The sequence below is a fragment of the Anabrus simplex genome, chromosome 13 (genome assembly GCF_040414725.1).
Source record: "Anabrus simplex isolate iqAnaSimp1 chromosome 13, ASM4041472v1, whole genome shotgun sequence".
NCBI classification, from domain to species: domain Eukaryota; kingdom Metazoa; phylum Arthropoda; class Insecta; order Orthoptera; family Tettigoniidae; genus Anabrus; species Anabrus simplex.
Window position 1 is genome coordinate 19005327 of NC_090277.1, and position 27215 is coordinate 19032541.

At 40.1% G+C, this 27215-nt stretch overlaps 1 protein-coding gene across 1 annotated transcript in view; it reads right to left on the minus strand.

Annotated features, from left to right (window-relative positions):
- defl (Integrator complex subunit 7) overlaps positions 1-27215 on the minus strand; it is a 438395-nt gene that overhangs the window by 291585 nt on the left and 119595 nt on the right. The window contains exons 4-5 of the mRNA XM_067157240.2: positions 7901-8061; positions 2289-2418 (exon numbers count right to left, since the gene is read on the minus strand). Of these exons, the coding sequence (XP_067013341.2) occupies positions 2289-2418; positions 7901-8061 (291 nt within the window). The remainder of the gene's footprint in view (positions 1-2288; positions 2419-7900; positions 8062-27215) is intronic.

A 27215-nucleotide genomic window follows, 5' to 3' on the forward strand; every position in this document is an offset into this window, starting at 1 on the left:
TGGGAATAGGTATAACAACATTCTGCCGAAAATCGGATGGTACTTCTCCTGTCTCATACATCTTGCACACTAAATGGAATAACCTTGCCATGCTGGTTTCTCCTAAGGCAGTCAGTAATTCAGAGGGAATGTCATCAATTCCAGGCGCCTTGTTCCTATTGAGGTCACTCACAGCTCTGTCAAACTCTGACCTCAAAATTGGGTCTCCCATTTCATCAGCATCAATAGCCTCTTCATGTTCCAGAACCAAATTATCTACATCTTTACCTTCATACAACTGTTGGATATGCTCCTGCCACCTTTCTGCTTTGTCTTCTTTCCCTAGAAGTGGCTTTCCATCTGAGCTCTTAATATTCATACACCTAGATTTCCTTTCTCCAAAGGTTTCCTTGATTTTCCTGTATGCAGCATCTACCTTTCCCAGGACCACACGACCTTCGACATCCTTGCACTTCTCCTTCAGCCATTCTTCCTTAGCTACCTTGCACTTTCTATCCACTTGATTCTTAATTGCCTGTATTCTTTTCTTCCCTCTTCATTTCTAGCATTCTTGTATTTTTGTCGCTCATCAATCAGGCCTAGTATCTCCTGAGTTATCCTCTTGTTCTTAGTTGATCTTTTCTTCCTTCCTAACATTTCTTCAGCAGCCCTACTGACTTCGTTTTTCATGACTATCCAAAATTCCTCTATTGTGTTTCCTTCAGCCTTTTCATTTAGCCCTTGTGCAACATGTTCCTTGAAACAATCCCTCACACTCTTTTCTTTCAACTTGTCTAGATTCCATATTTTTGCATTCTTTCCTTTCTTCAATTTCTTCAACTTCAGATGGCATTTCATGACCAACAAGTTGTGGTCAGAGTCCATGTCTGCTCCTGGGAAAGTTTTGCAATCCAACACCTGTTTTCTGAATCTCTGCCTAATCATAATGAAGTCTATGTGATACTTTCCATTGTCTCCAGGTCTCGTCCACGTATACAGCCATCGTTTGTGGTGTTTGAACCAAGTATTGGCAAGGACTAAATTATGATCAGTGCATATTCAACCAGCCGACTTCCTCTTTCGTTCCTTTGTCCCGTTCCAAATTCTCCTACTGTAACACCTTCTCTTCCTTGGCCTACCACTGCATTCCAGTCTCCCATCACAATTAGATTCTCGTCATCTTTTACATATTGTATTAAATCTTCTATCTCTTCATATATTCTTTCGATTTCCTCATCTCCCGCTGAACTAGTAGCCATATAGACCTGCACTATTGTGGTGGGCATTGGTTTGGTGTCTATCTTGACGACAATAATTCTTTCACTATGCTGGTCGTAGTAGCTTACCCGCTGCCCTATTTTCTTATTCATTATTAAACCAACTGCTGCATTTACTCTGTTTGATTTTGTGTTGATAATTCGGTAGTCGCCTGACCAAAAGTCTTGTTCTTCCTGCCAACGTACTTCACTTATACCAACTACATCTAACTTTAGCCTATCCATCTCCCTTTTCAGATTCTCTAACCTACCACAACGATTCAAACTTCTAACATTCCATGCTCCGACTCGCAGAATGTCAGTATCCATCTTCCTGATGTTCGCCCCCTCTCGTGTAGTCCCCACCCGGAGATCCGAATGGGGGACTATTTTACCTCCGGAATATTTTACCCGGGAGGAAGCCATCATCAGTTCATCATTCATACAGAGAGAGCTGGATGTCCTCGGGAGTTAGTTACGGCTGTAGTTTCCTGTTGCTTTCAGCCGTGTAGCAGTATCAACACAGCTAAGCCATGTTGAGTATTATTACAAGGCCGTATCAGTCAATCATCTAGACTGCCGCCTTTGCAACTACCGAAAGGCTGCTACCCACTTTAAGGCCATAACACACACTAAAGAACATCCGAGGTGAGATAAGTTAATGAAAAATTTAAGATTTCAAAGGGATTTTTTTGTGTGTTATATTTCTGTATTGTTCTGTTTTTTGCGTCATGAGCAATGATGTGGAATTTCTCCCGTGATAATACGTGCAGTCGATCACCCACTATACTGTTTCAACCGAAAGCTTGCAACACCCAGGTTGCACACTAAAAAGTTGGCAGATTCCTAGCAATGTCAGAGCAAAAGGCGGGTGGATGCATATGGGTTAAGTATCGATTTATCCACACTTCCTTTCCTTGGAAACAGAAACAAAACAGCTCGTCTCAATTTTAAATTGTCTAAGACGAACATAAAGTACGACAGAGACATGTTATGAAAGATTACACTAAATACGCCGATGATTTAGATGGCGTTTTTTTAACTCACACTCACCATGGCAGCAGTGGATGTGTCGTGATGCATGTGTTGAAGAATGGGGATCAACTGGAGCTTCATGTGAGCTGGAGTAGCCAGACCTTGAATCATGTCCGAGATCTTGTTGCACATGCTTACCGCAAACAGCCTGCAACAAGGTTAACACTACGATTACAAAACATCCTTTCTACCTACTTTTACCGAAGTGGTCATTAAGACAGATATTCATTTTCTTGAGGATTTTATTGCCAGAAAAAGGTCTGAATTGAATATAAAAACACCATATACCATAATTTAAATTATGATCATGTAGGACTTGTAAAAACTATTATAAATAAATAAATAAATAAATAAATAAATATGAATCTCCTTAAATAATTGTTGTGATTAAACTACATCTAGAGACATTTACTTTTTTTTCAGAGAGTACCGGTACCTTACATTCATGAGGTCATTAGGGCACGTCTAATTGTAGACAGGGATGAGTAAAAAAGTTCCACTGATTCACCCAACTCATTAAGCAGCCATGAGTTTGTCAGAGCCACAGTTCTCACTTTAGGCAGATGAAAAGTATACCTTTGCCTAGTACAGTAGAGCCTCGATTATCCGACCTAAACGGGACCTGGAGTACGTCGGATCACCTAAAATGTCCGATAATACAGAATAACTTTGAAAATGAACTAAAACGAAAACGAAGGCTATACTGTATTACTATGTTTTACGGTACTCTATTTATTGACTTACCAATTCAATTGTACAGTAGATGCAGTACTGAACGAAAACATTCCAAATGTCTTACGAAAAGAAACTTGTCAATAATGTCTGCTTGCCTGCTGATTCACGTTTTCTTGGTTCGAGATCCCGCCATCGACGATAATCCTTCACTGTGAGTCATCGTTTTCTCCTTTTGTTCTGCAATGCCTCTCTTCTTCATCATCCTCATTTTCTTTAGCATTCACAAAACAAATAAAATCAGGGTCAGTTAGTTCAAACAGCTGATCGTGTGCACACCACTTACATCTTCAGTCGTAGCATCCTCACAGCCAGGAATGCAATTCAGTAAGGGAACAATGTTTTCCATGTCTTCTTGTACCACCTCCTCTTGATGTTCATCCTCACTCAACAATATGTTCCAAGACTTTCTAATATCATTGTTCCAACTTCTTCCCATGACTGCACTATCCAGTATGCCACGTCTTTTATGTTTCGTTTTAACTTTTCTATCATGTCGTTGCCATTGTCCATTTTCTCTATCAGGAATGAAAGGAGTTTCCGCCGATATTTCCTCTTCAGTGTTTCCAGCACACCTTGGTCTATTGGCGGCATAATGACGTCACGCTAGGAGGGAGGAACAGGAACATTAACAGAAATGTTTTTATATATCCTAGGCTTCTTTGCTTTGCCGATCATAAGCAATTTTGTTTTTAAGTTCCCAGTAATATTACTACAGGCAAGAACAGTAACTCTTTCCACACTACGCTTGTAGCCAGGTGCAGACATCTTGGCTTGGGCTGCGAGAGTTTTGATGGCAGCATCCTGAAATTCATTCCAGTCTCATCACAATTAAAAATGTGATCACCGGTTCATCTTACAGCAAGATTTATTTCTTAAAATTCCCTTTTAAATTTAACAACCTCATCGGATTTAGCCGACAATTTTTCTACATAGATATTAAGCTGCCTAATGCCGGACCGTTTTTCCCACCGATCGAGCCACCCAGCACTGGCAATAAAATTAGGGTCCCCTCCATTAAACTCCTCCTGGAAATACAAAGCCATTTATTGCAGAATGGGTCCAGATATTGACAGGCCTTTTTCCCGGTTTTGAGTGAACCAAAGAAATAGTGATTCACTTAATTTTTCGTACTCACATTTTTCATTGTTTTTCTAATTTTCAGTGCATCACTTGTTGCTCTGGTAGAGCACCACCTTTCAATATCTTCCCTCTTATGTTTCCAGTCTCCCACTATAACACGTCCAACACCATAATCTAAAGCCATTTTTGAAGGGTTTCCGCTTTGTCCAGTCTCTTTAACCCACTCAACTTGTCTTTCACAGAAACAATCACTTTCTTCCCTTTACTCACCTTAATCACAGAGGATATGAAAACTATAACATCCACACCCAACCAATACTACACTGAACAATGACTGAAGACTCGCTGCACCTGTCCTTGAGAAAAACCTGGTCCTACCGCATGACTGCCAGTGCTTGTCCCACGGTCGCATCCTCCACATCAGGTGTCCCAGAAATGCCTCCACCTAAATTTCAAATTCAGCCTGTCAATGTCGGATAACACGGAATGTCGGATAAGCGAAGGTCGGTTGAGCGAGACTCTACTGTATTGCGATGAGGAACATGTAATGGAATCAGCTGCAATAATGCTGAGCAATCCATTCTATTCGTCAGACACTTATAAAGAAAGAGGGCATTGGCACATCCAGGTGCAATGTCCTCATACTCATAGTCTCACAAAGAGACTCGTAATCAGACAAAAGAGAGAGAAATACCCAAACCTTTGTAGTTGATCCATTTCATGAACCTTCTTCGGACTCTTTCCAGTTTTGTATTAAATACTGTTGAGAAGGTAGCCACACCTTGCAACAGTATTCTAACGATGGCCTGATTAGAGTGCAAAACAAAGTTATCAGAGTTCTAGCAGAAACAAATATGGCACAGTTTCATTTCAGAAACCCAAGTAACAGTTCCTACGTTCTTAGAAGAATTCTGCTCAAGATTCAAACTACCAGAATCGTTGATGAGAAATGTGGTCCTCAAAGACTTGAAAAGTTCATTATCCATACTGAGAAATCGTTTATATAATCATAAATGCATTTAGTATTCAGTAGAAGTCAATTATAGCGAGAATTCACAATGGCGAAAAATTCACTCGCTGTAGTGGATTGTCGTTATATCTGATTTTTGTAAGAAAGAAGTCGGGCAGACCCCCACTCACATTAAAATCTGTATGAAACAGCAATCAGTTTGTCAAAACTTGCGTTTTCGCAGATTTCCATACTACGGCTTACTCGTTAGTTATTTTTCTAATTCCGAGACTACATGAACGCCTATGTTCAATTTCATTCTGAAAAATTGTAGTAGTATCATTCCAGTGGCTTCTGTGGCAAACATTTCATTTTCTTATCCAAACAATGTCATTTAACCTTACTTAACCTTATATACATCTTTAAAATAATATTTGAAGCGGCAGTAATGATAACCTTTTCGCTATAAATTACAAGGGAATAGCCTTTCCGAAATTTAACCAGGCGCGAGAAAATACAGTGAAACTACACTAGGGATTTCCTCATTAAGACGATTTCTTGCTAGCACACCGTAAAATTGAAGTCCTGATTCACGGCGTATTAAATCTATATAAAATACCTCAGTTATCATGTCACAGATTTTCACTATTACCACGTAGAAGATCACATTTTTCCTCGCTCAGAAAATGTTCTTTTTCATCCCTTGTGTACGGAACAGATCCCTCGTCACTGGAGGCCGCTCTGAGAAAGTTGCCCGAAAACAAGAAAGGGCCTTGAATGCCTGAACTTTAGAGTGTAAATCACGCCTTCGGGAAGGAAGCCTAAGGAAAATTCCGTTTTGCTCCAATTCTCACTGATATTACTGAATAACCTAGAGAGCCTGTTTGTGCTTGTATTTTGCATTCCTTTCAGAAGTTTACAAATTTATTCCGTGAAAGGTAGCGAACATTTGTCGCGTGGTAGCCTACGTATGGATGAGGAACATAATTGTGTTAAACTGACTAGCGTGGTCATATAATTGCGTCGCCCAGTTATAGATACTGAAAATGTTGTGATATTCACTTACTAATGAAGACAAAATTAAAATTCCAGGAAGAGGACAAGCAACCACATCCTTCAACAGTGGGGCTTATGTTGAAACTCGCAGCTTTGAGTGTTGTCGCATTTGAGGTGACGCTGAAAATAATCCTCTCGCACATGGCCAAGTTTAACCTCCAAATAATTCATGGTAGAAGCGTGTAACCAGAATAACCTACTGATCCAAAATATATGACTGAGCTGACAAAGTGTGTGATCTGCAAATAATGCGCTCGTACTTTCATGGACCATTGCACAAACGTCCAAACAAGATTTTACTGAATAAACTAACCTCTGAAATCAGTCATCCGTTCTGCGCCGTATTTATAAAAATAATGTTATTGACTTTACGTCCCAATAACTGCTTTTGCAGTTTTCGGAGACGCTGATGTGCCGGAACTTATTCCCGCAGGAGTTCTTTTACGTGCCAGTAAATCTACCGACATGTGGCTGACGTTTTTGAGCATCTTCAAATACCACCGGATTGAAGTTCGAACCTGCCAAGTTGAGGTCTGAAGGCCAGCACCTCAACCGTCTGAGCCACTCAGCCCTGCCCGCCGTACGACATTCTTACTTAATTTCAGTACACAATATTAAATTAATCGATTGTTTACTTCAGCCTTTATTTCTAACTACTGTTGGCCAGGTAATTTACGCATTTATTATGGGAACATGTTCTCTTTCATTTTCTAATTGTGTTTACAGAACAACTGTCAATAAGTATTACTAAATTGACTCTGACATTCCCTTCGAGTTCGAATGTCGGTGAAAGAGCTCGCTGGTGCACATAGCGCGACAACTACATCGAAGATGATCGTTCGCATTCATTGTAGTCGCTGGAGTCCATAAGTATCGATAACAGAAATGCTTTAATCGCTCATAATAACGGATGGATCAGTGATAGGGTTCTCGCTGTAACTGAAGGATAATACACAGTTTAATATACAAATTTTCAAGGGACATTCTGACATTACAACGGAGTTCTCGCTATAGTGGACTTCATAGAGTAATAAGCGACCTAGACAATGTTGTGAGATGGTAAAGTCAGGTTGTAAGTCCTCTCAATTTTAATTACTGTGTCGATGGGGTGGAAGTAGATCGCTGTTCTTCATTGGAGCAATCACATTAATGAGTTGTAAATAAAGGATAAGTGATTTTAAGGGTTATAGAAAGGATGTCTCTTGTACTGTATGGGACCCTCATCACAAATGAGAAAGTCCAAAAGAAAGCACCACGATTTGTTCTGGGTGATGTACGACAAAAAGTAACGTTTAAAGATAAAAATTTCATTGTTCCGTTTTGAAATTATTGATGTTAAAAATTAAATAATTGAAAAGGAGGTTCAACCTATTCAATACTTAAAAGAAAGAAATGCAGTAATCACATTCCTATTTAAATGGGACCGGTTTCGACCTTAGTCCAGGTCATCATCAGCCGTAAAGACCTGGACTAAGGTCGAAACCGGTCCCATTTAAATAGGAATGTGATTACTGCATTTCTTTCTTTTAAGTATTGAATAGGTTGAACCTCCTTTTCAATTATTTAATTTTTAACAAAAAGTAACGTCACGAAAATGTTGCAAACTTTAGGCTGGGAAGACTTGGGAGTAGGAAGACGAGCTCCTCGACTAAGCAGTATGTTCGAAGCTGTCAATACTTGGCGAACAATGAAGTGGAAAACTCAAATGCATGTTAACTCGTGTAATACATTTAGAGGATAGTAGGACCGTGACAGGTCGGTATGGGAAGTGGAGACTAGCACAAGCAGATCCTCCTCCCATTGTACTCACTTGGACTGGGCAGCAAACTGCATTGCAGCGTAAATAGCGGCTTCTACTTCTACAGTGTCGTGAGAATCCAGACTGCGACGGATGCTGTGGTGGACCTGCTGGCGCTCCGGGATTATACCTGCCACGCTGCCCAGCGTGCGCAACGTCAAGGCACGAGCCACCTGCACAAGAAACAGACAAACTAGTTTACACAGGGTGATTGTTTCCTGACTTCTGAATTAAGGCAATATGCACCAAAATGTTGAAGATTCATGAGGCTGATGAAGAACACAAGTTTCATCACTTCATCGAGGTTGATATGGGCGTACAGGGATGGGCCTGAATGAGAGCAACAGGTAATCAGTAAAATCACTTCACTGAACTCTAGTCTTATGGAAATTACTGATTTTTGTCTTTCTTTACATGGGACCTCAATTTATGGTGTTTTAGCATAAGTGACTAATCACCACTAAGTGAGAATAAACACGAAGTCAGTGACTTCTGTGACTTGTGCTGCAAGAGTTTATATTTTTGGCCTTCAAGAAAATTTTGGATCATTTAAAAATTGTTTTAAATTTTATCGTCGAAATTTGTGGGACACTCTGGGACTTGCACAAGATACAAGCTTCGAGAAGTTTTGAAAGCACAATTTGACTTGTTTAAATTAATCAAAAGGTAACTCCTGTACGATCATTGGTCATTAATATTGCTCTGCCATTTCCAGTGCGGGCTACCTTTGGAATGCGCATCGCAGGGAAGCTTCATTCTGTGTCTTCGGGATCATCTAGAGCGGACATGTTGTCCGGGAGCTCTCGCTTCTCTTGGTGTAAGCAATATTAAATTTCCTAATTAAACTTTATTTCATTTTATTTCAAGTTTTAATTTGTCACAGGAGTTTACCCATTGATTTTTCTATCAGAAATAAATTGTAATTTACGATGATGTAAGGAGGTTTTACCACATTGGCACGAGGCAAATTTTTTCTAACAGTTTAGTACCTTCTCTCTAAGCTTGACCTCAGTAAATTTGTTTTATGATCTGCATTTTATTTTTTGTGAAGGTGGTCGCTTCACATTTTCATCTTAGAATTGTTTTTTTAAATTGACCCAATTTTAAAAGTATTTTTTGTATGAAGAGTAACATCAGGGTTTGTGTTTAAGCTACCGGTAGTGTTCCTTCTCTTTAATGTTTTTACAGGCTTTAACTAAATTATTCTTTGGTCGAAGTCCTACGATCATCCATAACCTCGTAGGGATCCTTCCTCTGTCCACATCCTGCCTGAAGTTGTCGTGGTTCTTTTCACCTTGTTTTATTTTGATTTTATGATATGGTTTTAACTATTCTAAATTTTATGTTCTAAATTTTCTTTCTTTTATAATTGTAATATTAAGCACCTAACAACCGCTACAACTTCTACCAATGAAAAACAAAATACCTAATGTTGGTATCATAAGCACGTGTCTTGTAATTCTAATAGTTCGCCTGAGGAAGTTGCTGTAGGTGTACAAACTAATTCAATGAGTTGTGACTTACAGAAAGAGAATGCATACATTCTGCTAGTTTATTATTATTAAGGAATAAGTACGCACAATGTGCATTACATCAAACTATTTACATAACTGTGTTATCGATTGGACGTTGGCGTATGACCTTGCACTGTCTAGTATTCACATGTGTAATTGGTGTTATCGTGACTCAATACTGTCACAGGTGAACAATGTAGTGGAAGTTGAAAATGTTTATTGAAGACTTTATTTGTAAAATGTGGTAGTATGTTTTATTTGTAATGACCTAACCTGTACTGTGTAATATTTGCAACATATGTATTTGTAAATAATAGATTTCAGTTCTGTACTTACTGGAAGTATCTAGAAAATTGTTACATGAATTTTTGAACAGGGTGTGTTGCCTTTTGTTGGTTATGTGTTCTAGAAGGCATTTTCTAACTATTCTGGAAATGGAAGATTCGCGAACGTGCGTATTCGAGAAGCTTAGTTAAAGTTCGCGACTGTAGTAGGAATTGTGATTGGTGAACCTAGGTGGGCATAGGCGGACTCGTGCATTCTGATTGGCTACTCCAAGGCCAGGGTTTACCTATATATTGAGAGCGAGGCACCGTTCGTGATTATTCGGTCTGTCTTGTCTTGTCTTGTCTTGTCTTGGCCTGGTCTGCCTTAGTCTGTCGGAAGTTTTACGTCGTGTGCGTAGCCTCGCTTCTGGGATGGGCCACCTTCGGGTAAGCACTCTTGAATTCCGTTCCGGCTAAAATTTCCGTAATGTTCGGTTGCTATTTCGTATAGGAGTCTGCCCTAGCCTAACCTAGATTTGCCAAATTAATTATTTATGACGCCTTAGCTTTTCAGCTGGGCTTCCCTGTTTGTTTTCGAAGCATTCCCATTTCTTGTTTCACTAAATATGTAGATTATAGTTTAATATATTTACCTTGGGGTTTGTCTCTGGTAGTTCACTGTCTCTTAATGTACGCTAGAGTTTTGGAGAGTACGTTTACTTCACTGTAAATTGCATGGTACAACTGGATTTGTAACTAGATGTAATTTGAACTTGTAGAAAGACATTATCAAAGAACCTCTAAGTTATGTGTATCACGGAGAATATAGTTCATAAGTTACAAGTTGGCGGATTTTGTTCGGAATGTATTTGTAAAATCCTTTTGTAAATAACATTTTTCAGATTTAAGGATCACGGTTGATTTATTTCGGAATCTGCAATCTAAGCCATGTCCATGCCCTCGGTAGGTCCTGCCTGTTTCCACTTTCCTGGTTTACTGTCCACTAGTTGGCTCTACTGATATTTACGTATTATGTTGTTGTTGGGGTAGATCCGTGTAGTCCAGCTGATGTTTCGCTGAGTGTGTAGTGTTTTCTGATATTGTGTAGTTGCTCTTACTTCCCCCCCTTTATTGTGTTTAGTGGTTTGTTTGTGTAACCACTGTAGTAGGGGTTACATCTGGTAGCAGAGGCAAGCGCTAGGTTGCGAACGAAGAAAAGTGAACCGTGATCATACCTAACCTAAAACACCGTAAAAGTTGTAACTCATGTATCGTTTGAAAGCTTGTTTCTACCCGTCAGGATGGCTTGCGCTGTTCCTAATCCTTTCCATTTGAGAAAAGCAGAACTCGTTTATGAACTTCGTATCCGAAAAATTAATTCAACAGGCAATGTCAGAGATGACACTAGCCTGTTGAAACAGTTGCTTAACCTACCTATAACCATACCTGAGTTAACTACAGACGAGTTGCGTGAGTCTTTGGCCGTGATTAAAAATAGGTTACCTGAATTTAACGCCATTCTTGTGTCCTTTGGTGCTTCTAAGCCCTCGTCGGTAGGTCCTGCCTGTTTCCACTTTCCTGGTTTATTGTCCACTAGTTGGCCCTGCTGATATTTACGTATTATGTTGTTGTTGGGGGAGATCCGCGTAGTCCAGCTCATGTTTCGCTGAGTGTGTAGTGTTTTCTGATACTGTGTAGTTGCTCTTACTTCCCCCCCTTTATTGTGTTTAGTGCTTTGTTTGTGTAACCATTGTAGTAGGGGTTACATTTGGTAGCAAAGGCAAGCGCTAGGTTGCGGACGAAGAAAAGTGAACTGTGATCATACCTAACCTAAAACACCGTAAAAATTGTAACTCATGTAGCGTTTGAAAGCTTGTTTCTACCTGTCAGGATGGCTCTCACTGTTCCTAATCCTTTCCATTTGAGAAAAGCAGAACTTGTTTATGAACTTCGTATCCGAAAAATTAATTCAACAGGCAATGTCACCACCGGTATCAAGTTGCATAACCTCTACACAACCGGTTAATGCCCAAATGGTCTCTCAGATTAGTGAGAACCTTTCTCAAATGAGGTTGTCTCTGCCTGTAACGTTGCAGGCTAACGTTAGTCCTAACCTAACCTGTATTCCGTCCTTTTCACAAGGGCACCTGAAAGGAAAAGGATCAGCAGAGTCCATCCCTCTCATGTGAAGGTACTTTAAGTCAGGTAGGGAGGGGAAAATACCATTGTTGGTGACTGTGGAGATCTAGTTGTAAGCTATTGGTAAGTGTTTAGTTATAAGATAATGATAAGTTTATTGTAAGGTATTTATAAGGTTTTAGTTATAAGATAATAAGTTTTATTGTTAGTTGTAAGTAATTGTGTAGGTGAATACTTTAGGTATCCTCTAGTGTAATAGATTTAGCATTATAAGTTAGGCAGGTTTAGTTTAGGGTCACTCCTTGGAATTTATTCCCCTTACTTTCAGGTTTAGGGTAAATTCCTATAGGTTCCTTTCACCCCCACCAGTTGGCACCAGCAGTTTCATATATGCGGATGATCGAGCTATTGCTACTCAAGCAAACTGCTTTGAGGTTGTAGAAGAAAAGTTATCAGAGGCTCTTTCTGAACTATCCTACTACTACAGAGGAAATCAATTGAAGCCTAACCCATCTAAAACTCAGGTATGTGCCTTCCATTTAAAGAACAGACAGGCGTCAAGGAAATTGCAGGTAGTATGGGAAGATACTCAACTAGATCACTGCCCAACACCTAAATATCTAGGTGTAACATTGGATCGTGCTCTCACCTACAAACAACACTGCATGAACATCAAGCAGAAAGTGTCGGCTAGAAACAACATCCTTCGCAAGCTGTCTGGAACCAATTGGGGTACACATCCAAAGACGTTGAGAACTACAGCCCTGGCTCTGTGTTACTCCGCTGCAGAGTACGCTTGCCCTGTTTGGTACAGATCAAGTCATGCTAAACAAGTTGACATTTCTCTAAATGAAACATGTCGACTCATTACTGGCTGCTTGAGACCAACTCCACGAGATAGAATCTACTGTTTGGCTGGAATCGCCCCACCAGATATAAGAAGAGAAGTTGCATCCATGAATGAGAGAACTAAAGCACTTGCCTCATGTGCACACCCATTAAATGGATATGAACCTGCCCACCGAAGATTGAGGTCTAGGAGGAGTTTCCTGAATACAACCGAAGATTTAAACGAATCTGCCCAATCCACACGGTTGAGATTATGGAGAACTAGAAATCCTCAACTTGCTGATTGGATGCTACCAATTGAACATCTCCCCCCAGGACACGAGGAACATTGGTCTACGTGGAAATCGCTGAACAGGCTTCGCACTGGGGTTGGTAGATCAAGAACCAATATGGTAAAGTGGGGCTTTCCTGGCACATCCAGGCAATGCGAATGTGGTGAAGACCAAACCACAGCCCATTTCATGAACTGTAGTAAGTGTCCTTTAAGATGCACAATAGAGGACTTGATGGCTGCAACACCTAATGCCCGTGATTTGGCAAAATTTTGGGCAGACACTATTTGATATGTATGTCATTAAGTACCATTATGCAATGTAAAATGTATGCTTCTGATACGAATAAATAAACCCCCACCATAATCTTGTCAAATGAATTATAGATAGCAGTGCTTACCCCGGGGCTAGTGCCCTAATATCTCTGGTGTGCGAGGGAGAGTCCCTACTGCATACTCATTAAGCCACCCATTGGGTGACTCTATGCAAGATCTTTGAGCCCAGCAGCATACTTTTACCTCAAGTATTCCTCCGTCTGCTGCGGTTTGTTTATGTTGCAGTGGCTGCAGTGACCAGCTTCTTCTGACGGCAACCTGAAGTGTCAAGTTGGGAGGCGCACTCTGTACCTTGGGCGCTACCATCCCGCACCACGATCCTGTGGCAAACATCCTAATGGTGGCAGTCTGACTGGACGGTATCTCACCCATTAGTCACTTGCAATCTCACCCATCTGCCGATTTGGTGCAAGATACCACTGGACTGCAATTACATAGCTACCTGGGTCGGACTGAAGTTGAATGGAAGCCGGCGGTAAACGGCCGTGTGGGCAGCCGCATCATCAGCGAGAACCTGTGGCCCAGCTGTGCTGTGAATGGTGTGGAAAAGTGGTGCAAAATACTTAGTCCATAAATTGCCTAATAGGAGGCTTTGAATGCTGTTTAGCAACAAAGTGAGAAGTTCCGGGATGACTAACATTTGGCAGAAGGAAAGTGTGTACATCCTTTGGTGGACAGAGTACAAATTGTCTAAACAACTGTGGAAGGGTCAGAAGGCGTTTTGAAGTGTAATGTGACTATCCATGTAGATTTTGTGATATTTATTGAATAGGTGGATCTATGAACACCTTTATTATTTTTGAAAATTATTGGTGAATCGTAAAATTTTGGCTACTGAAAGGATCTTGATGTAACAACAGTTTGTTTTGATTGCTTACAAAGTCAACTTCAAGAAATCGTGTGTGTTAGAGTAATGTATCTTTACTATCTGTATTGTGTGAGAACGTTTTATCGCTTTCTCCCCAGTGAAACTATGTTAATGGTCGACCGTGGCTCGACTTTCAGGGGGAGGAAGATGTGACAGGTGAACAATGTAGTGGAAGTGGAAAATAATTATCGAAGACTTTGTTTGTAAAATGTGGTGGTATGTTTTATTTGTAATGACCTAACCTGTACTGTGTAATATTTGTAAATAGTAGATTTCAGTTCTGTACTTACTAGAAGTATCTAGAAAATTGTTACGTGAATTTTTGAACAGGGTGTGTTGCCTTTTGTTGGTTGTGTGTTCTAGAAGGCATTTTCTAACTATTCTGGAAATGGAAGATTCGCGAACGTGCGTATTCGAGAAGCTTAGTTAAAGTTCGTGACTGTAGTAGGAATTGTGATTGGTGACTCCAAGGCCAGGGTTTACCTATATATTGAGAGTGAGGCACCGTTCGTGATTGTTCGTGATTATTCGGTCTCGTCTCGTCTCGTCTCGTCTCGTCCTGGCCTGGTCTGCCTCAGTCTGTCTGAAGTTTTACGTCGTGCGCGACGCCTCGCTTCCGGGATGGGCCACCTTCGGGTAAGCACTCTTGAATTCCGTTCCGGCTAAAATTTCCGTAATTTGCCAAATTAATTATTTATGACGCCTTAGCTTTTCAGCTGGGTTTCCCTGTTTGTTTTCGAGGCATTCCCATTTCTTGTTTCACTAAATATGTAGATTATAGTTTAATATATTTACCTTGGGGTTTGCCTCTGGTAGTTCAGTGTCTCTTGATGTACGCTAGAGTTTTGGAGAGTACATTTACTTCACTGTAAATTGCATGGTATAACTGGATTTGTAACTAGATGTATAGTTGGTTTGAAATTTTGAACTTGTAGAAAGACATTATCAAAGAACCTCTAAGTTATGTGTATCACGGAGAATATAGTTCGTAAGTTGCAAGTTGGCGGATTTTGTTCGGAATGTATTTGTAAAATCCTTTTGTAAATAACATTTTTCAAATTTAAGGATCACGGTTGATTTATTTTGGAATCTGTAATCTAAGCTATGTCCATGCCCTCGGTAGGTCCTGCCTATTTCCACTTTCCTGGTTTATTGTCCACTAGTTGGCCCTACTGATATTTACGTATTATGTTGTTGTTGGGGTAGATCCGCGTAGTCCAGCTGATGTTTCGCTGAGTGTGTAGTGTTTTCTGATATTGTGTAGTTGCTCTTACTCCCCCCCCCCCCCCTTATTGTGTTTAGTGCTTTGTTTGTGTAACCACTGTAGTAGGGGTTACAAATATAAGCGAGTGGTTGTTTAGTGCAGTTCAAATACTTACCTTGATGTGGGTTGGTGTTGTCTAGATCTAGTTTGCTAGTTATATGGTTATTAGAAGCATTTGAATATAATGAGGATTTGTGTTAGACCCGCCATTTTAATATTTGGCCCAAGAAGTATTCGCAAACGAGCAATCGTTATTAACTTAAGATATAAAACTCCGCTGGCTAACTTGGAGTTTATAAATACTCATGGATAACTAACACCATCCATCGGCCATAAAGTGTAGTGTATCTGTTGGATAATTTCCATTTGAGAGCAATAAATGCAACATTGGTTTAATTGTCTCTACTCTTAATTAATTCCTCTTTCTTATCTTTAAATTGCAAGAAGCAAAGAGGAATTCCATAGAGGTTTTTTAAGATAGACTTTCTGATCCAAGAAATTGCACAGGAGGCCCCAAGGCAAAGGCAGACATCTTGACACAGCCTCCTAGATACCATGCCAGAGTTCAACATGCACCAAGCGTCAGAATCGCAATCAAAAGAACGTTACTTAACAGATACCACCGCCCCATGCAGAGAAAATCTGAAAGATGTAACCGAAGAGGATGCGGCGATAGAATGTGATGGCAACTGCAAACGGTGGTTCCACAAAGAATGTGCGGGAATCAGAGTAGGAGATTTTGCCACTGTTAAGAAACAAAGATGCTCGCTCATGTGGCTATGCAAAGCATCCAGGGACGACTTTGTAATGGTGAAAAATGGAAGGGAAGAATTAAAAACAATTTGGAAAGAAATTCAAAATCTAAAAGAAGTAATAAAAAAAGACAGTAGTGGAAGAAATAAGAAAAGCGCTACCAAACACAGCGCAAATACATACAAGAAGGGATATAAGTCCTGCAACTATTAAGGTTAATAAAAGGGATGAATTACAGACCAATAAGAAAGGACCAGCCCCCAATCCATCGAATAAGAAGTCAAATGAAAACACTGAAAGGGAAAGTATCACGCATGTAACAACATTAAACATGAAAGAGCACTGCACCAAACCAGAGAACAGAAAAATGATAAAGAATATCCCCTGAGTCAATCTACAGAAAAAGTAGAAGTTCCATGGACTGAAGTAGTCTGTCAAAGACGTCCTTGTACACTTGTTATCGGGGGATCGAACCAAATACAAAATACTAATCTCAGAGCAAGAGAAAAAATGGCCTGGTTGTATGTAGGCAATCTGCACCCAATCACAGACTCATAAATCATCTTAAATACAACGGAGTTAAGAACAATACAATATGTGACCAATTGAACAACAAAGGAGAGAATAAAGCTTTCAAAGCAGGAATTAGCTTTGACCACCTAGCGAGTGTCAGCTGTTCAGAATTTTGGCCCTCAAATGTCAAAGTAAGGAGACACTGGAACTTTGCCCAGAGAACTCCAAGTAATATCATGATAGACGAAAACTAAAGATTCTTTTATGGAACATTGAAGGGTTAAAGAACGCATTACAACTAGCTCCAAACAACATGACATAGTATTGCTAACAGAGACTTTCCTTACAGAAGATTGGGGAACAGATGGTTTTTACTGCATTCACAATACCGTAACATATGCAGGCCAGGTATCTCTTGCCTTCTGAAACTCAACCTATCTCCATTTGAAGTGAAGCACTGGATAACTTACTGCTCGTGATGACACCCCTTTTAGACATAATCTGTGTCTACTTTCAACCAATATAAATGGTCTGTTATTGGACATTATAAATTTTCCAGCTAACTCATTCCTGGTTGCCAGTATTTCACCCTTGTGTGCTAGGTTGGGCTCATCAGTTGATACCTAGCGCACCTACCAAGACGCTGGCTAGTGCATACCGTGGAGGCCACTGTGTAGGCTACTTGGAGCCACTGGCAGTGCCAATGCACTATGAGAGACTTTGTCTCTTTACCAAAAATTGATGCCTGCTTGGCTATCAGACGATATAGATGTTGATTCCCATAGGGAATCTGAAATATTTGTCCCGAATGAGTAAATTTATAATACCAATATAAATGGTTACCTGAAAAATTTATAATGTCCACTAATGAACCATTTACATTGGTATTATAAATTTACTCATTCGGGACAAATATTTCAGGTTCCCTATAGGAATCGACATCTATATCATCTGATAGCCAAGCAGGCATCAATTTTTGGTAAAGAGACAAAGTCTCTCATAGTGCACTGGCACTGCCGGTGGCTCCAAGTAGCCTACGCAGTGGCCTCCACGGTATGCACTCGCCAGCGTCTTGGTAGGTGTGCTAGGTACCAACTGATGAGCCCAACCTAGCAAACGAGGGCGAAACGCTGGCAACAAGGAATGAGTTAGCTGGAAAATTTATAATGTCCAATAACGGACCATTTATATTGGTATTATAAATTTACTCATTCAGGACAAATATTTCAGATTCCCTATGGGAATCGACATCTATATCATACTTTCAACCTGACATTCCGGAAGAAGATTTAATAGACGACTTAGCAGCAGCGATAAGTCTAGTAGGGAGAAATGATTTGCTGATAGTGGCAGGTGACTTTAACTGTTGCATTGATGTACCTTAATGAAATTGAAATAATAAATAAGGTAGTTCAACCTAAATACAAAGAAATACAAAATGTATTGTTACATTCCTATTTAATTATAAGTGGAAGCGGTACCGGTTTCGACCCCAATCCGGGTCATCATCAGCCGAATAAAACGCAAAAAACAATGCGTTGGTAAGAAAGAAATTAAAGATCAAGTCCCCACAAAAACAGTTGAAGAGGAAAAATAAAACAACGGGGATAGGCACTGTAAAATTCAGAAGAAGTAGAAGGTAAGTCACTTAAAAGAAGCAAGGCGCAATCTTCTGAACAGCAGCATAGCACACACAAAGTTCGGCATTGTATCATAATGTTTACGAGAAGCGGAGAACAGTTAAATGAGCCAGCTTGCATACACTATCTGTCGCTGACTAACAAGAAAGAAACAAAACATACATAGGTTATAATGGCTCAAGTACAATAGACCTTGTATTCGTTAATAAGGGTGTCACTTTTATTCACCAGAAAGTGATTGACAATATCACCGTTAGAAAACACCTACCCACTGAAACAACTCTATACCAGGAAAGAGATGTGACTCCTACTAAAGTGTGCAAGAGCAAAGTATCAAGGAAATCAGAACGCACCAAACTACAAACAATCAAGATCTCTGACATACATCAAACCATAAACGCAGGAAACATTGATGAAGCACTGTGGAAATTAGAGAATGCCATACAAAATTCAGCTCAGCCTGCTGAAGAAAGACCCAGGAAAGCCAAAACATGGTTTAATGTAAAGTGCTTTCAAATAAGGAAATGAACAATGCATGCTCTCTATGCAGTAAGAACACAGGAAACAGAAATTACACTGAAAACATATGCAGATCTCCAGAAGCAATACAAGTTCACCATCAAAAAAGCTTAGAAAGACTATCAAGAAAAGAAGGAGAAAACACTTATAGAAGAAATAGAACAATATCCATTCAAAGCAATAAAAGATGCACAACCGAAATTTCCAAAGGATATACCAATTGAAACATAGGAATATTACCTTAGTCTAGTTTTGCCAGAGAATGACACCAGACCAGGTATAGACCATCATTCAAATGCTTTCGATCCTATCACAGTAGAGGAACTCTCACTTGCAATAAGAAACAGTAAAGACAGGAAGGCAAGAGGACATGACTCGATATATAATGAACATCTGAAAGATGCAGCACCGATACTCGTAAAAACGTGGACCACTCTGATGAATGAATGCTTGCGACAGGGAAGAATCCCAGACTCTTGGAGAAGATCAAGAATAAAAATGTTGTATAAAGGGAAAGGCAACTCCAGTGATCCTAACTGCTTTGGAAAATACTCCCTTCAAACTTATGATGAAGATACTTACAACAAGACTGACGCAACTGGTAGACGAGAAAATTCCAGAAATACAATTCGGCTTCCGTAGGCAGAGACCGACATTGCAAGCTGTCAAGTACTTGCTAGACATAATCCAGGACATTTTAAGATTTCCTAAACAGAAGGTATACGCAGTCTTCATAGACTTCACTAAAGCTTTCGACCAAATCAATAAATGCATAGTGCTGAGAAAGCTCACAGAAAAGATTGGTCTGGAACACCACTACATCAAAAGATTGATTCAGGATATTCTGCATAACAACCGGGTAGAAACAGATAACAACTTAACCAGATCTGACCCTATCAATCAAACAAACGGAGTACTCCAAGGTGAACCTCTAAGCCCTCTTCTATTTAATGTCGCTACTGCAGATGTAATTACATGTCTTACATCCTCAGAAAGTAAAAATCATCCTATATGCTCATGACATGGTCTTGACTTCAAAATCAAAAGAGGATCTTCAGGAAAATTTGAATCAATTAGCAATATGGGCCCAAAACAACGATCTTGAAATAAACCTAAAGAAAACAATGACAATAATCTTTAGCAAAGGTGGAAGAACAGCCAAGGATGGCATTCTTTATCTCAGAGATGAGCCATTGGTTAAAACCTGACACTTCAAATACCTAAGAATTACTCTTCAGGCTCAAGAGAAAATATTCACACTTCACGTGAAAGATAAGTGATATGTGCTGTCAGGTCAATGAATGACATAAGTCATCTTTGGGACATATGTTTGCAATCAGCAATGAGACTCTTTAAAGCGAATATTACACCTATTGCAACGTATGGATTGGATATAATATGGGGTAATTTAAGCAAAAGTAATCTGAAAGACTTAGAGAAAGTGAAAGCTATATTTTTAAAGAAACTGCTTTGCCTATCAAAATACACCCTTTCGAGGTTGACATATAAATTAGCAGGAGAACCTTTCTTTATTGAAGAACTTCGACTGGATCACCAACTACCATCCACAAGACAGTACAACGAGGTACAACAAGAACTATTAGCAAAAAAAAAGAAGGGAGATCCCAACTGATTTCTACTCCACAATGGTCATGATTACAACAGAATGGAAAAGCACCGCCTATGAACTAAGACACACAGTGACCCGTTTCGCAGTGCATGGTTTTCACCATGCGATTTGTGAAACAGAGGTGTTCCATGTGCCCACACCAGAGTGCATTTGAATCGGCACATGCTAAAAGGGCCTCAGTCCAAGCAACCCAGTTTTGATAAAAATGAAAAAAAACTGTCTCTCAGCAACCCTAATTAACTTTACTGGAAGGTAGTACATACCTCAACGATACCCGTTTTTACTATTTTAACAATCTTTTATATTTAGTTACTTTGCAAACTAGGTGTAAAGGTTGGCCAGGCTACAATTGCAGTAAAGAACTCCAGAAACTCATCAAGAATGTATGGCATTAACTTTTTAATGTCATTTACTTTGGCAGGTTTTATAGGGACTTTGTTCTGTGGGTAAGCTACTGCATCTGGAAGCTTAACTCAGGGTTGTTTAAGGTGAAATGTGTGGGTTATCAGATCACAGAATCAATTAAGTGTCTTGCGACAATCTGGAAGCTTAACTCAGGGTTGTTTAAGGTGAAATGTGTGGGTTATCAGATCACAGAATCAATTAAGTGTCTTGCGACAATCTGGAATTTAAACTTGGAGTCGTAGGTAAAGTGGATGCATGTACTGATCATAAAATTAACTTTGTGGTCTCTAGGAACAGTCTGGCTTTAGTTTCTTCTGACATACAGTTAAAGTAGCGTGGCCACCATTGTTTGAACTTGACAATTTCTTCACATTGAACTTCTTTTACTATGAACTTGTCAGTTTTACTTGACTGGATGATAATGTGTGTCAGTTCATGAATGCCATAAATTCTGTCATGTTTTTTCAGTGCTTTCTTTATTATGACGAAATCCCTATCACATGGTAGAAACGAATGTCCTCGGACAGGAAAAAATTGTTCAATTTTTACAAAACACTTTGTGTCCATCAAAGCTAAAAGCATTCTAGACAGGGCATGATTCAGCCCACAGTTGTCTGAATACACATGCAGCTCTGTGTATTGTGGGGGGGGACACTATTCAAAAAGTCATAAACAAGCGAGCATACTTCATGCGGCCCTCTTTTCCCTACACCTGCATGATACAGGCCTTTTTTTTTTTTTTTTTTTTTTTTAATGTCGTGTATACAAAACACGCTGGTTGTTAGCTGACATGACAGGTATTTGAGGTAGTTGGACATTCTGCATGAAATCAAAGCAGATAGCGAGCACATGTGGTTCGTCTTTGGTTTCCTCTTCCCTTTTGAAACGAATAAAACTTTGAGGCTTTTCTGTTCTGAACTAAAAGCTCCACAGATGCCACTCTTTTAGCTGCTTCATTTAGGTGGGGGCTTTTTAACTTGAGTTTCAGTTCTTCACAAGTGCAACAACAATAACTCTGTGGTACTCCAAAATGCAAGTAATAATTTTCATCAAAAAATCTTGCAAAAAATGATTGGCTAACTTTGTTGTTTGTATTCTTTTCATTGTAAAGGATGCACAAAAGTTTTTTGTTCAACCTTGCATCTAAGTAGTTATAAGTCTTTGATGCATAACGGGTTTGTTTTTGAGGGAAACTTTCAATGCTTTTTTAATGTGTTTTCCACGTTGGACTACAGGACTTTTACCCAATAGTTTCAAGGATCTCATTCTCTTAACTCTTTTTACTGACACTGAATGGAGAGCTAAATACTTGTTGTCTGTTTGATCCTACCATCACATGATAACGAAAAGTGTTGCTATTTTCTCTGGCAGCATCTCCTTTTCGAGGATGTCTTCGTTGTTCCGCACGAACATCAATCAAATGTTGCAGATGCAAATCTTGTACATCTTTGGAGGACAAATCATAAAACTTTGCCAAACTGTCAGCTTGTTCATCTTCGGTTATGAATTCAAAACAATTCATTCTCTTGCAACTGAAAGAGAACATACAAATTATTAACAGGGACTAGAAATACCAATATAATGGTCCGTTATTGGACATCATAAATTTTCCAGCTAACTCATTCTTGGTTGCCTGCGTTTCACACTTGTGTGCTAAGTTGGGCTCATCAGTTGGTACTTTGCACACCTACCAAGACGCAAGGCAAGTGCATATCGTGGAGGCCACTGCATTACTTGAAGCTACCAGCAGTGCCAATGCATTATGAGAGACCATGTCTCATTGCCAAAAATTGATGCCTGCCTGGCCGTCAGATGATATAGATGTTGATTCCCATAGGGAACATGAACATGGACTGCAAAATATTTCAGAGTGCTGTTATTTCACTGCCGTTTACTTCTACATCCTTGTAGGAAGACACTGCAAGGCTGCTGTTATATGAGAAATAGAGTCTTATTTTTATAGCTAGATCTGCCAAAATGGAATGCAATCTTTCAGGTTTAGTGTTTTCTTTTGTTGGTTGGAATCGAACCCATGACCATTGATTCTGAAAATTGAACCAGGGCCATCGGACCAAAGACAAGCATTCTATCCATTTAGCCACAAAGCCAGACTCCAATTTGCTAAATCTTAGGCCACCATCTCCACTGATCAGGTGTTCAGTATTGGCAGTGGCAGCTTGTGAAGCAGCCTTGGAAACACAGCTATTGGCTGCAGCTCAAAACGCTTAAGGCTTGACGTTCACTAAACAAACTATCGAAAAGGGATAACCTAAGTCCACTGGTAGCCCACGTCTTGGATTCAGCATACGCCACTGTTTTACCCAATTACTTCCCAACTCTATGTACACGTTCATCATAGACTCTTATGTCTTTCAGCTTTCAGTGTGAAAGCCTGTGTGAATGTTCTACTTCTAACAATCTCTATCGTCTTGTTTAGTCGTACACACCGTACTCCTCCAAGTTCATCCTAACTATCTCGTCATTGCAAATACCCTCCGGCCATTGTTCCCATTCTCACTTCTTCCAAATTAAGAATACAATATCCTGCCTGTGAGCTCACTGCATAAGCTGTTCCAATTTTGTATTCCCACTCTTCCTTACTGGCATCCCTGCCTTTCAGTAAATGTTCCACACACATTGCCAAACTATTTTATCAACTATGCATACACATACATACATTATCATTTACCGGGCGAGTAGGCGCGCGGCTGTGAGCTTGCATCCGGGAGATAGTAGGTTCGAATCCCACTATCGGCAGCTCTGAAAATGGTTTTCCGTGGTTTCCCATTTTCACACCAGGCAAATGGTGGGGCTGTACCTTAATTAAGGCCACGGCCGCTTCTTCCAACTCCTAGGCCTTTCCTATCCCATCGTCGCCATAAGACCTATCTGTGTCGGTGCGACGTAAAGCCCATAGCAAAAAAAAAAAACATTATCATTATAGACTGTTATGCCTTTCAGCGTTCAGTCTGCAAGCCTCTGTGAATTTACTAAACGTGCCACAATCCTCGATTTGAAACTAGCGTTGCGGCCTCATTTGGTTCTATACCTCTTATCTTCAAATCGTTAGAAACCGAGTCTAACCATCGTCGACTTGGTCTACCTCTACTTCTCTTACTCTCCATAACAGAGTCCATTATTCTCCTAGGTAAACTATCCTCCTCCATTCGCCTGACATGACCCCACCACCGAAGCCGGTTTATATGTACAGCTTCATCCATCGAGTTCATTCCTAAATTAGCCTTTATCTCCTCATTCTAAGTACCCTCCTGCCATTGTTCCCACCTGTTTGTACCAGCAAACATTCTTGCTACTAACATGTCAGTTACTTCTAACTTACGAATAAGACATCCTGGGTCCACCCAGCCTTTGCTCCCGTGGATTGCTCAACATTACTAGGACTGATTCCATTACATGTGCCTCGTCGAAATACTAGGCAAAGGTATATTTTTCATCTGCCTAAAGTGAGAACTGTGGCTCAGGCTAACTCATGGCTTGTGAGGGAACTAACATCACTGAATGAGGTGGGTGAATCAGTGAACCTTTTTCACTCACCCCCGTCTAAAATCAGACATATCCTAATGACCTCATGCCTGCAAGGCCCTATCTGTAAGATATGTAAATATGTAAATGTTACTACATGTAGTTTAATAATGTCAATTATTTAAGGAGTTTGAGTTTTATTTATTTAAGGTTTTGTAAATATGCATATAAAAAGGTCTCTAGATTTAGTTTGAACTTGGTTATTATTTTAGGAAATTAGTATTATTTACTTAAGGTGTATTTGTTGTATATTATGTTTTATTGAATCATCTTTAATTGGGAAAATAACCTGTTGATGATAAATAAATCTATCTATCTATCTATCTATCTATCTATCTATCTATATATTTACCTATTTACCATCCTTTCCACTTCCTCAAGCGTAATTTCACCAACATCATTTTCCTCCTCCCCGTGAGCTTGGCTGTTCGCAACACCACCAGGATGATTTACATTGAGAAGATATTAAAAATATTCCCTCCACCTCTCCAGTGATTCCCTGGGATCTATAATGAGTTCACCTGAATTACTCAAAACACTGTTCATTTCCTTTTTCCCTTCCTTCCTAGGATTCTTTATTACTGTCCAGAAAGGTTTCCCTGCTGCTTGACCTAGCCTTTCCAGGTTATTACCAAAATCTTCCCACGACTTCTTTTTGGATTTAACAACTATTTGTTTCACTCTGTTTCTTACATTTACGTACAAATCCCTGTCTGCCTTGGCCCTTGTTTGGAGCCATTTCTGATAAGCCTTCTTTTTACGTTTACAAGCTGCTCTCACTTCATCATTCCACCACGATGTTCGCCTTTTCCCATCTTTACACACAGTTGTTCTTAGGCATTCCCTTGCTGTTTCTATTACAGCATCCCTGTATGCCACCCATTCACTTTCTATATCCTGAACCTGTTTACTGTCTACTGTTTGAAACTTCTCACTAATCATATCCATGTACTTCTGTCTAATTTCCTCATCCTGGAGATTTTCTACACTTATTCGTTTGCAGACAGATTTCACTTTCTCTATCCTGGTATAGAGGTACTTAGTTCACTACAGATCAGATAGTGGTCTGTATCATTGAAAAATCTCCGGAAAACTCGTACATTCCTAAAAGATTTCCTGAATTCGAAGTCGGTTAAGATATAGTCTATTATGGATCTGGTACCCCTAACCTCTCATGTGTAGTAGTGATGGGACATTCGATTCATTTTACTGAATCGATTCATTTGATTCCGTTCACGTTACTAAATCGATACAGTGATCCGATTCACGGCTCATTGGTCACCGCTCCTACTGCATCTGTGTAATATGTGCTGGTAAGACAGTAGCAACAGCATTCAGTGCTCGCAGCTGCCATCTGGTCTTCATACAATGAATTCCTTTCTTAGAAAAAATTCTAGTTACTCTAATACATCGAAGCTTTCCGGCAACGCAAGGTGGGAAAGGTTAGGATTAGGAAGGTAGCAGCCCTGGCCTGAATTAAAGTACAGTCCCAGCATTTCCTGGTGTGAAAATGGGGAAACTACGGAAAAACCATCTTAACGGCTGCCGACGGTGGGATTCGAACCCACCATCCCCCGAATGCAAGCGCATAGCCCCGCGATATTAACCGCACGACAACTCGCTCAGTCATTTTTTTTACAAAAAAAGTATTTTTCTATCAGCTGAGGATTTTTTTTAATCATCATATTTTGTATAGGCTACCCGAGATGTACAGTAGCCCGCTGGTTTTCTGATTCAACATACTGTTAATGCGTCTGTCCACATATGATTGAAGTCTTGTGCAACGATGTGACATATGAACTGAGAGAATACTGAGCCGTTCTTCCAAAATATAAAGCAGGTACTTTTGAGTGGTCATGAGCATGACTCATAGTCATAGGACAGGCTAGAGTCGAGTTTAATTGTCAAATGTCAACTAAGTTATAATACTAAGATTCATTAAACTAATAAATAGTATAACCTAATAGCCTACCTACTTACTAGCTATTTCAGAATTATGTTGTGACTACCTTTTTAACACTGCAAATAAATCCATCTATTACTTAAACCTCCCTGTAAGAAGAGGACAGTGAATGGAAATGGGTATTATTTTCAAATGAGCTGAGCTCGAGAGTCCATTATAGCATACGATTCTTTCAGTGTAGCATGGCTCACTGTATGTCTCGCTGCAGCGGAAGCTCGGCTCTCCGCGTGTCCAGTGAGCCGATAAGGAGCCGTGTGTATCATGTGTCTCACTGAGCCGCGCTCGTTCACGATTCTTTCGATGTGCCATGGCTGACTGCATGTCTCGCTGCAGCGGAAGCTCGGCTCTCCGCGTGTCCAGTGAGCCGATAAGGAGCCGTGTGTATCATGTGTCTCACTGAGCCGCGCTCGTTCACGATTCTTTCGATGTGCCATGATTCAGTGTCTCGCTGCAGCGGAAGCTCGGCTTCCCGTCAACGTCCAGTGAGTGCGCCACTCAGCACTGCCCGCTGGGAGTAAGCTGAATCGTGTGCCGTGAGCTCGCCGTTCCTGTGAATCGATTCACTCGGACACTTAAATGAATCGATACACTGCTTTGAATCATTCATTCAGTAGCCAACACTAATGTGTAGTGGTGAATAGCCTTATGCTTGAAGAATGTATTCGTAACAGCTAAACCCATACTAGCACAGAAGTCCAGCAAACACTTCCCATTCCCATTAGCTTCCATATCTTCCCCACATTTACCAATCACCCTTTCGTAACCTTCAGTTCTATTCCCAACTCTCGCATTGAAATCGCCCATTAGCTAGCACTATTCTATCCTTGCTGTTGACCCTGACCACGATGTCACTC